The sequence below is a fragment of the Amblyomma americanum genome, chromosome 10, assembly GCF_052857255.1.
Source record: "Amblyomma americanum isolate KBUSLIRL-KWMA chromosome 10, ASM5285725v1, whole genome shotgun sequence".
Classification (NCBI taxonomy): domain Eukaryota; kingdom Metazoa; phylum Arthropoda; class Arachnida; order Ixodida; family Ixodidae; genus Amblyomma; species Amblyomma americanum.
In genome coordinates, this window is record NC_135506.1 from 39777780 (window position 1) to 39789726 (window position 11947).

Below are 11947 nucleotides of genomic sequence, written 5' to 3' on the forward strand. Positions count from 1 at the left end.
ATTGTTTATAAGTCCGGACATAAGCATGAAGACGCCGACACCCTCTCTCGTGCGCCTGTCGAACTCGCAACCCCCGACACGGACGACGACATCAGTTTCCTTGGGGCTATCAATTCTTCTGATTTCTCAACCCAACAACGCGCCGATCCAGTGCTACGACCCCTCATCGATTATTTGGAAGGCCAGCCAGCCACCGTTCCTAAATGTTTTTCTCGACACCTGTCGTCGTTCCCTGGTTCCAGGTCGACACCTGGTTCCAGTTCGCGCGCGTATCTCCTCGTCGTGCCGACAACACTTCAGGAGGAAATACTTTCTGCGTGCCATGACGAACCAACCTCTGGCCATTTAGGATACTCTCGCACGCTTTCCAGAATCCGCCAGCTGTTCTACTGGCCCAAACTCGCCACTGTTGTCAAACGCTATGTGCAGAGCTGTCGGCAATGTCAGCGCCGTAAGGCCCCGACCGCCAAGCCTCCGGGACTCCTCCAACCTATTGCACCACCACGCGCCCCATTCGATCAGGTCGGCATTGACCTTCTCGGTCCGTTCCCTTTGTCCTCGGGTGGCAACCGGTACATCATCATTGCCACAGACTACCTCACTCGATACGCCGAGGCCAAAGCCTTACCCCGTGGCACAGCGTCCGAGGTTGCGGATTTCTTCGTGCATCAGATCGTACTTCGGCACGGCGCCCCGACCTACGTCATTACCGACCGAGGAACCTCATTTACTTCCCAGATGATGACCGAAATTTTTCAGCTAAGCGGGACGACCCACCGGAAAACTACTGCTTACCACCCGCAGGCAAATGGGCTGACAGAGCGGCTTAATAAGACTATGGCGGACATGCTGGCGATGTACGTCGATGTACAACACAGGAATTGGGATACGATCCTACCGTACGTGACATTCGCCTACAACACAGCAGTTCAAGAGACGACCCGTTTCACACCGTTCCGCCTCCTCTACGGCAGGGAGGTTCAGACGATGCTCGACGCAATGCTCCCTTGCGCAACCGATGACCATCTTTCTGCTGACGCTGAGGAGTTTACCCACGAAGCCGAGCAGGCTCGTCAGCTAGCCCGTATTCACATCACCCAGCAACAAGACAAAGACTCGCGGCGATACAACCTCCGGCACAGACAAGTCTCCTACCATCCCGGCGACCAGGTTTGGGTATGGATACCTGTTCGACGACGCGGCTTGTCCGAAAAACTCATTTGCCGCTATTTCGGTCCCTACAAAGTCTTGCGTCGCGTCAGCGACGTTAATTACGAGGTAGAACCGGACGCTGAACTTTCCCAGCAGAGAACCCGTCGAAAGCCCCGTCCAGAGATCGTCCATGTTTTGCGCCTGAAGCCGTATTTGGCACGGTGACCCACCCAGAATCTTCGTGCCTCTCTTGTGTGATTAATTGTGCTTGTGTGTGCTTGTGTGTGTGCTTGTGTTCGCGCGCTCTTCTGCGCGTGTTTTTTTTTTTTTAAGAGGGGAGGAATGCCAGGTGGCGTTCGTGGCGCTCGGAAAGAAGACGACGCTCGTGGTGCTCTCGTTTTAAAAAGACGTTGAAGTTCGCCGTCTCGCCAACTGAAGGACGTGCTGCCGAGCCCTGCCTTCTAACAGGTCCTCTCTTGTCACCAACACCGTGACAATATGCAGAGTGGATAGCTAAATTCCTGGTACTGCTCTTTAACAAATCATTATCCACTTGCACCCTTCCTAGGGATTGGAAAACCGCCAAGATAACACCGATACACAAATCAGGAAATAAATCCGACCCTTCGAACTTCAGACCTATATCACTAACGAGCACAGTATGCAAGTTATTAGAACATATTGTTTTAAAACACATAAACGCTTATCTTCAAGTAAACGACATTTTAACCCCGTGTCAGCACGGCTTTCGTAAGGGTCTTTCTACTATTACTCAATTGAATTAACACATGACATATCCATGAGCATTGATAACCAGAAACAAATTGACCTTATATTTTTAGACTTCTCGAAAGCATTTGACCGTGTGTCGCATGCTAAACTTGTTGCTAAACTTCAACTTATTTTAGGAACTGGCCCTATTCTAAACTGGATTAAAGACTATCTAAGTAATCGCATGCAATTTGTTGAAATTAACGGTGAAAAATCAGCGACAACTAATGTTACATCGGGAGTACCTCAAGGAAGTGTCCTAGCACCAGTACTGTTCCTAATATTTATAAATGACCTACCAGCTTGTGCTTCACAGAACATTAAACTTTTCGAAGATGACTGCGTCCTTTACAAGGAAATTAACTCGTTTGATGACCATATAGTATTAAATAACGCCTTAACAGTAGTGTACCTGTGGTGTCAGGACTGGCAGATGGACATCAATTTAAATAAATCTGTTCTTTTATCTATAACTAGGAAAAAACACACATCAGCTTTTCAGTACACGCTTAATAATATTCATCTTGCATCTGTCCTTGAGCATAAGTATCTTGGTGGGACACTAACCTCTGATTTCAGATGGGATTCGCACGTTAACATCATCACATCTAATGCACTAAAACAAGTCTTCTTCATTAACAGACGCCTTAACCTAGCACCCTCTGAAACAAAATTACTAGCATATAAAACTATTGTCAGACCAATTCTAGAATACGGCAACACCGTTTGGTTTCCCTTTACTAACAAGCTCATTAAAAAACTTGAAGGGGTGCAGAGAAAGGCACTAAGATGTGTATATAATAAACACTCCCTTACAGACTCACCAACACAATTACTAAAACGTTCAGAACTCCTAACCCTGGAGAACAGAGCAAAATTCGCAAGACTTAAAATTATGTATCAGCTAATACACAACCAACTAAAAGTGCCCGCTACAAAATACATCACGACCACAAAAACTAGATCGATCCGCCACAACCTCACACACAAATTAAACGAGTTTCCATTCGGTACTGAAATATTCAAATACTCATTTTTTCCTCGAGCTACACGAGAATAGAACAATCTAGACATAGATATTACTAACAGCTCATCATTAGATGCGTTCAGTGCCCTGGTTATAGATCACCTGTTTGTTTCCCAGTAGTTATTCTCATTTTCCACACTTTTCTGCCCTGTTTACTTTTACCGTTTTGTTTGTGCCTAGATTGAAAATACAACACTAACTGCAACCGATTTCCTTTTTTTTTGGTATGCTTGTCATCATGTTTGCCGCCTATTATTTGTACCTCAACTTGAATTCTATAACCGATTTTGTAACTATTTTTGCCATATGTTATTGTTCGAATTGTTTACTACCAACATGTGCACTACAACTGTATCATTCAGAGCCCTTCCTGTTACAGTCCCTGATGGGACTTACAGTATCAAATAAAAAAAACATTCCATTTCGGCAACGCAGCCAAAGACCGTTTACGAAGGAGCCGCAGCAGTAGGTCAGGTAACCTGTGGGTGTGTTAGAGCATGCAGGTTACACCGTATCTATACGTTTAGTAAAGAGGGGTGCAGTCGACTAACCGGATTGAACGACCCCACTTCTGTTAGTTATCGGGCGCTCATTCCAACTTGATCGTGGTATAAGAACGGATGCAAGACACACATTACAGTAGTGTTGTTCGTCAGCTGCAGATCCCGTAACTTGGATCTTACCGCCATGGCCACTCGGACGTCGCTCTTGGTTGTGTCACTATGCAGCCTATTCACCGGAGTTGTTACCGCGAAAGGTAAGCGAAGTGACTCAGGATGGGTTTTAGGACTCGCATAATTATGCGGAAAGGCAGCAAAGAAGTTAAATGTTTCCATATTTTTACTGATTTAGTATTTATCCGATTTCTCAAGAGTCACTGTGCATCGTAAGAATACAGTCTGCGCCCAGTACTGCTCGTTTCGCACTTCGAGTAGTCACGGTCTGAAAAAAAAAACTTTCATACAAACTGACTGCAGTTAGGCTATCGACATTTTGAGCGAATATATTTAATATTCAAGAGACTGTCAACTTTGAGTTGACGAAAGGTGCAAGCTGCTCCACAAGTCGCGCAAAGTTTAAAGGCAATTTGCAATGCATCTAACCTGGATTAGTTCGTTTAAAAAAGGTTATGGTATTTGTGACGAAATGAACTGGCAATATGACAAGACCGAAAAACTTAATGATCTAACCCTTTTTCAAAAGTGTAACTGACTGCAGACTTTTAGTCGAATGAGGAGGCTTGATTGTAAAGTTCGAGGGATCCTGGTGGCACGTGAGGAAGTTACGCAGAAGTTTGGGAAACATTGCTAAAATCCAGGTCGTTAGTAAGCTTCATATGACAAAAAATGCAGGCTGTCACGATATCACGCTCCAAATTTAAAGCAAGGTTTCGATGCCCGAATGATACAAGTAAAGGCTTTAAGGAGCAATATGCGGCTCTTACACTGTTTTATAACCACTTTTCTAAAGGTGTGTCATAGTAATGTTGTGCTTCGATAAAAAGAAAACAACTAAAGGCTACCTGTACGAATGTTGCAGTGACCTAATTTGGCGACAGTTCAGGTTATAGCTTCTGACACTGCGAACTTAGGCCATTACGCTTAGGACATCACCTGAACTCCGTCTACATTGCAGACAAGCGTTTTATGTAAGCGCCCTGAAATTTTCGTTTTTGCTCATTGCGAAGTGGTGGGTTACGTTGAGATCAATAGGTTTTAGTTACAACTTCTACTTCTGCACCTCCAGACGACATTCAGATGAGAAGGCTCAAGGCTGAACTTGTTGTCAGTTCATTTTATAATATAAAAAGCTTGAAGTCAAGCCAGGCTGCGTACAAGATTAGTAGAAAGCAAAAGCAAAATTAGGGAGAAACACACTAACTCCGGTGAGGAGCAGATTGTATTTTGTATGTAAACGTACTCTGTTATTATTTACGTAATTAGGGCGTTGCGTCAATGGGTGCTTGTTTCGTAACACGTCTCCTTCCGTTACGTTTTATGCTTCTTGCACTCACAGCTAAACTGACAAGTTAACCTAATCGACCCCTCCAATCAATATATACTCATTTTCGCTGTGCATTAAGAAAGCTGGGCACGCAGAGCACATGAAGGAGTCATTTCTACACCGCGATTCAGTTGTTTTTGTGTTATTAAGAATCTCTTTCTTGGCAGTCCTGCATTTCAACTCGAAAATTCAGCCGCGAAATGGACCGTGTGTGGTTGTGTCACATTTTCCTTCACCGACGAAGCGCCTACCCTACCCTACCACATAGGCAGCAGTATATCGACTTCGACAGTTTTTCTACGCAGGTGCATAGTAGACGCCCGTGCAAGGAGCTCGCGAGAAATTACGAAAGGTGTGAATGCCGGAGTCATTAAAGAAATATACTTTTTTACGTAATTTTTTTGCAATTTTGCACGGGCAAATGGAAGTGCCGCGTCCAAAGAAACAGTCATTTGCTGAAAAAAAAAAGCTTGCATGCATTTGAAGATACCACGGGTATGAATGATTCATTGCATTTATTTTGAATGCATAGGCTCTTTTTACGCATTTTCAGAAGCGTGCGTGCTTCGATGTTGGCGCCATTACTGCCAGTGGATAAACTCCTTTTCTTCTAGTATTTTTTTTCTCCCTTCTGTGTCATTTACACCCTCTAAAGGTGGCTTCAGGACCACTCACTGCAACATCGAAAAGGCCTACCATTGCTACCACAATGTTTCCAAGACATTTGTCACCGACCGCTTGCTACCGGCCTACCCAGACGACGGCAGCGTCTTCGGGGACATCTGCGCTAAGTATGACACAGCAAATTTGCAGTGAAGACCTCGCTTAATTGTCTATCGAGCAAAGGGTCAACCAGTCAGAGTTAATCCAAATGAGCCTGCCAAGACAGTTTTCTTCATTAGATGTACGCCAAAAATGTAGCAGCCATAAAATCAACCGTCCTTCCTTTATGCGTTTTCTCGGTGCTCTCAAGTGGAACATCTGCCCCAGCAAAAACATGCAAAAACCTTTTATGACGCATACGTATTTGAATAAATGTGCGACAGAAGGAATATTTTCATCAAAATGCTTATAAGATTAAGGTAAAGCACGAAAGATGTGGGAGCTGTTTGGCAGCTGGGAGGAGAAATCTGGTTTAGGCATATCTACCAACACGGAAGGCTGCTCAGAGAGACCCTGTTCTTACATAGCTCATGAAAAGCTGAATACATGGGAGTGCGGTGTCTTCCTGTAGCACACAGTCTGGCGAAGTGACGTGCTTTTCAAAAATCTCGTCAAATACAAATCTACATCATAATAATGAGCGCGAGCTCTGGTAATGCGTTCATAGGCAGTTTACGTAGGTGGTATAACGGAAGCTTGCCAAGCGGTACATTTCAGTTTTCGGTCATGGATGAACTTTTTCTTGCAGCAGACGAAGTTTATTTTGCGGAGACGTTTTCTGACTCCACTGCTGCACAAAAAATAAAATAAGATGAGTGCTATTTGTTTTATTAAACCAAAAAATATACTGTGTTGCAGGAAGGAACAATTCCTGTTGAGGTCCAAATGCAAGGATTTTTACTCAGGTTGCTTTGAAAACGATAAGAGACGGTTCCAAATACAGGAACAAGGCTACGCGTTCCTTCAAAGGTTCAGCACCGACCTTATAACGTGTTCAGGTGAGTATTTTCCCAAGTACAATATTTTTTTTTCTGCTCTCGCATTACTGCTGACCAACGCTTCACTGACGTTGTTCGTGTACGCATGCCGACGCGAAGCCTTATTCCCTCTGATCACATCAAACTGTCGTAGATAGCTCATATCAACGCCCCATTAAGGCCTTTGAGTGTTTGTCGCGTCGCGCCGCAGCCGTTGCCATTGTTCTGGAATTTTCAACTTGATTAGCCAGGCCACCACATGGTGGCGCCAGCGGACTGTCCCACCCGCGTTCTCGTGATTTTTAAGGCGTAAGCCTAACTTGCCCCATTGAACGAAGACCCGTCTGCCCGGGTGTGTTTTAACACTGGATGGCACCCATAAGAGATGGCATCCTCATGCAACCTGGCACGTGGCGGTTAATTTAATGATTGGTTGGTCAAGGTTTTTGGAAGAGCAACCTGGATCGCACAAATTTTACCGGTGTGAGCACCTGCCATCACAGGGCAGTGTACCACTGCTTAACCGCTGCGCCACTTAGCCAGTATAAGCACTCCCAGGGATCTATGAATCTTAGGTACAGAAAGTCCAATTCTGCATGTTTGGTCATCAACCAATTTGCTATTACGTCATAGCCTTCACGATACGGCGGCTACAGCCTTCACGAAGTTAGCGCGCAGATCAGAAAGGGTGTGGTGCGTCGGGGCGGCGGCTATGTTGAGTCATGCAGAGGTCGAATTGCCAGCTGCGTGGCATCGGGTTACACCACGCCGCAGCACGCAGCGACTGCGTTCACAAAATGAGCGGGCGGGCTTACGCCTTCTCACAACGTAAGCACTGTTCAGTACCTCTGCCGACTTTTTTTTTTTCATGCTCTCAATCATCAGTACTTGACCGCTGCTGAGTTCCCCTGAAGTTAGTCAGTGAAAGCGAGAAGAAAGTAGGGACAGCGCTTTTCTCGAATATGAGCCTCTTCGTGTCTGTCCTTTTGATGTCGCTGTAATGCCAGTAAAGGCGGAATAATGCACAATAATTTAGTTATTCCTCGCAGTGGGTTAGAGTAATCGCAGTCGCGGCGTTGCGTACGACGGTGCACGGAGAAAGCGACTACCACCTGTAATTTCACTGAGTTCATGTGCAAATTACGGTACACATTAGCAGCACATATTTTTCCGCCTAGGGCAGACAATTGATATGCTCGTAGATATGTGTTCTAGATATGTATCCTGTTCATCTATATCTATTCATTTGGAAACAATCATTCACATGGGCCATAAGGATACACTCCAGGATAAATTGATGTCCGCCTGTATCGACAGGTTACCGCATTCTAAATAAAAGGACGTTATTTTCGCTGGAACAGGAACTTTTAAAAGCTATGAAAGGGAAAAACACAAGAAGTCACTCATGGTCTCACTAATGTTCGAAGCATCTTTTGTTACCACAAAATTTCTCTCAGTTAACAAACGAAATGAGCGCGTTGTTCCGTGCCATGAAACCCATTAGCAAGTTTTGTTGTTCTTATGTCTTTTTTTTGCCAGCACCTGGTTTCCTCCGCATATGTGTGGACACTGATGTCATGAAGAAGTGCACGCTGGAAAGGCCGCGCGAGTACGAGGACCTCTACGTTTTTAGGAAAAAAAGCTACGCGTAAGTTAAAAATTAATGTTTGTTCTTGTTGCTAGGGAAGATACTTGAGCTGACGTCATACTGAATGTCGGAGGATTGCCCGCGCCACGTTTTCGGTGCGTGCGGCTGTCTCAGTTGGGTTTTCACCGCTATGATATTGTTCTCTGGCCGAACGCTATGGGATTTTCGTTACGACTTTGATATGTCAATAAAGCACAGGTATGAATTGCGATGAGCTGAACTTAAACAAGCGACTTTTTTTTATTCTGTAATTTTTTCCGAAAAGCCTAACACTGAGATGAGTCCACCTTGCCTTAATTAAACATAACAGGAAAAAAAGCAGCTACGTTGATCGGTACTAACAGGGGGTATCTTAATTTGGGGGTATCCGGCTGCGCAAGGCAAGTGTAAAACGAGAAAACGGGGTTTGGATTTACTGCATGCGTGGCTAACAGAGAGAGTCTCGCTCTCAATGAAGGTCATGCATTCTGAAAGGTGGCGTAGACAGCCCAAATAAAAATTGGCATATGAAAGTGAAGTTATTTTGATTTGTTTAACCTGTTTAGAAAGGTTGCACCAGGGAGACGTTCTTTACGCTCTGACTGTATTGGATCTTCCGGTAAATTAAAAATTTCAAGCAGCCGATATTTAGATAAAGCAATAGGGAGTAAAGACGCAGTACAAAGTAGCAGAGGACACTAAAACCGAGCGGGAGGAAAAATAACATGTACAAAAATATGGATTGTTGATTTCGGCCGTAATGTATTGCCTGGTTTAAAATCTTACTGCTAGCCGTACGTGGTGCAATATTCGAGCCCATTTACTAACCTGACGGTCACGCGGATTGCGTTTGTTGTATGCGAGGTTCCTAGTACGTGGACTTCTCATTTTACAGCCAGGAATACGAACTCCAACGAAACTGGTGTTGATTCTTTAGAGCAGTTCGTTATGCATGTCGGAACACGGCGCTTTTCAAGCCTTCGAGAGTGGTCATACTTTATGTTCCTCGCTGAGGTCGTAAATGGAAATGTTGAGCTGCTTGAAGAATTGGATATAACTAAAAGTAGCTAAAGCGTTTACTTCAACTATAGGCACATTGGCCTCCTCGTAATCGTCATCAGATTCTCTCCAGTTAGACAGCACTCGTGATTAGCGTACAATGGCTTCGCAGTGTATGACTTTGCGGTTTCCGTGTCATGATCCGGACTAACGAAGCCATCTGAGGCTGAATCATGTCCGGCCATCTGTGCATCAACACGATGTTGCTACACAATCCACATGCTTCTAATCATGCTGATGTTCAGCATGGTTCTCAGTCGTTAATTTCCCCATAATGGATGCTTTATGGAAGCAATTTCATCATGCACTTCAGGGTCGGTTTCATCCAGATGGCCTTGATCATTTTCACAGATGCGACCAAAAATATCTGAACCGGAATATTTCCATCTAATGCATCAATTGCTATCAGCTTGAGCTGGATGATGCACCGATGATAGGACATATGTAGCGCGTGGACGACACCCATGTCCGGTGGCTGGATCATGCACTTGGCATTTGATGACGGGAAGAATGTTTGCTCCGCAGCTAGAGAAGGCAACGCTGGTATGTTGAAACGTTATCACGCACCAGTTGGCGCTCGTGTTCTTTTCGTTACGTCATGGCCGAGGTCAACAAGCCACTCGAGGAGCAAATCGCGCGCAGTACCCATCGCACCATTGAACCTTAGATTTCGTTTCACGCTCGTCGCGTGAAAACAAAAAGTCACGTGTTGTCCGGGCCTTTGTGTCCGACTTGTAGCGTGCGAAAACGTGGCTCTGAAAGCATCGCAGTGCACGGCACTGGTCAATGAGAAAGGGCCACTGCCGCGCTAAGATATTAACGTGAAAGCTTGTCGTGGCTTTCGCCAGTGCAGATGTCGCCTTTCTATAAGCATGCGCTTTCGACAGCAGCATTTGGAAGAACTGCTCCATTTTGTCGATAGTGTCTTGCCTATTTTTACTGACTTTTTGGGTCCAACGTACTTTCCGGAATAGGAGTGTGTCATGGGAGCCCGGAGACGCTTACGGCGCCTCCTAGTTCGTTCTGAGTTACACCGCCACGAATGTTCAATGCATCTGAGAGGCAGTGCTATTGCCGTAATTCATATTTTGACGGTAGCACCACCCTCATTCGTAATACGCAAGCGTTCGATGTAACTGCAGCCGTTATAAGCGTGCTTGAATGTATTTACTGACTTTTGGTACAATGGATGGTTCAAGTTATGCAGGCGCCTTTGACTCGCTGTCTTATGCACTTCGATGAGAAAAAGGCAGAATTTACGTGTGTTTCAAGAGAATTTTTCGAAGATCTCAAACGATCAAGCGGTCGCTTATTCTCCAAGTGTGTTTAGTACTTGTAATTCTAGACATGATCTAATCAGATTGGGCGATTTTTGTTGCCTTACATAACATGTAGGTTTTATGCGTGCCTCCGGCGACCTTGCTTTTGCAACTTGCTTTGGCGCCGTCTGCCTTCGCCCTTCCTTATTTTTGTTTCCTGAGTGCGGAATGGCGTCCATACACTGCAGAGAGCATTGAAAAGGTACTTTCGCGAAGGCGTCAATTAGTGTGCAAAAACAGTTCGGAAAGGAAGAGAACCTGCATTCAAAAGACAATCTTTTTCAACATGTTACGCTTTAGAGTAAGACATTTCTCGGTTCTTGCTGTCACACTGAGGTCGAAGGATGTGGCTAGGCTCTAGCTTTAGGCATTTCATTGCCAAGACATTTCACACTACAGCGCTTTATGTAAAACGTCTTATGGGTCTCATGCTGAATGGATAGATCCCTTGACGCCAGAGTTTTCAAACGGAGGTCCCAATTAAATCTCAGAGAGGTCCTATCCTGTCCTCGCCAACATTTCCCATGTTTATGTACTTCTCCTATGCGCAGCTTGATCCAGGACCTCACCGCCTGTGTGGAGAAGGCAGTCGCGAAATGCGACAACATCCAGGCCGAAAGGATCAACACTCTGAACCTGGTGCTCATCGCCGCCTCCGAACTCAATTGGTTCGACGACGCGGTTGAACCAGAGCCGACGACAGACGCTCCGACGACTGTTGATACGACGGAAGGCACATCATCCACCGGCCTCAATGACGAATCCGTTGCGACGTCTGCGGGGACGGCCGAAAGCACGAAAGGCTGGGAGCCTACATCGGAGGCATCGTCCGTCGACACTTCGGCAGAGCATTCGACGACGCCTTCAGAAGCCGCCACTGAGGCGGTCACTGCAAACACAATGGGGCCCCACAGTGGTGCCTCAAATGTGAACGCCATCGGAGTGCTGTTCTTCCTCATATTAGGCTTGCTCCGACTCTAGGTCTGTGGCCCATGAGCATTTTCAAAGAACCGGCGTTGAATAAAGCACCCATATCTCTGGCAAAGCTTCGAAAACAAGTGAAATGACCCTGAGTGCCTATTTTGAACTTTGTGACGACTCCCAAAAGGCATGCTTATTAATACGAAGCCATAGGCGGCTCAACGACACGAAAACCCAGCGTCACCGAGAGAGTGGCGTTACAAAACTCGCGATTGGTCGAAACAGTGTGACGTTATCAAAGTCAGGAAGAGTCTGTGGGATTATTTCCAGCAAAAACGGCAACATCTTTCGTTGAATCGACATATGCCGCAATGCTTAGTGGCGCTAGCTTTCTAGCTAGCAGCTGTCCGACATTCCTGATAGCGAG

The 11947-nt window shown here is 45.5% G+C and overlaps 1 protein-coding gene across 2 annotated transcripts; it reads left to right on the forward strand.

Annotated features, from left to right (window-relative positions):
- The first annotated feature begins 3480 nt into the window (after positions 1-3480).
- Positions 3481-11619, forward strand: LOC144106847 (uncharacterized). Of its 2 annotated transcripts, XM_077639795.1 has the most exons (5): positions 3481-3707; positions 5610-5745; positions 6476-6615; positions 8134-8242; positions 11151-11619. In XM_077639795.1, exons 1-5 carry the CDS (start codon positions 3638-3640, stop codon positions 11578-11580), a joined length of 885 nt encoding a protein of 294 aa, XP_077495921.1. In that variant the 5' UTR covers positions 3481-3637; the 3' UTR covers positions 11581-11619. The 2 variants fall into 2 exon arrangements, with proteins under 2 accessions (XP_077495921.1, XP_077495920.1); XM_077639794.1 differs by lacking the exon at positions 3481-3707 and having other exon boundaries at positions 5402-5745.
- The last annotated feature ends 328 nt before the right edge of the window (positions 11620-11947 follow it).

What these genes read in the sequence shown, in the direction of transcription:
- LOC144106847 (XM_077639794.1), top strand. Translation starts at nt 5,456, where the DNA reads ATGATTCATTGCATTTATTTTGAATGCATAGGCTCTTTTTACGCATTT. An exon ending in CGACCTTATAACGTGTTCAG is followed by an intron (nt 6,616 to 8,133) that starts GTGAGTATTTTC and finishes TTTTTTTGCCAG; the next exon opens with CACCTGGTTTCCTCCGCATA. An exon ending in TTTAGGAAAAAAAGCTACGC is followed by an intron (nt 8,243 to 11,150) that starts GTAAGTTAAAAA and finishes TCCTATGCGCAG; the next exon opens with CTTGATCCAGGACCTCACCG.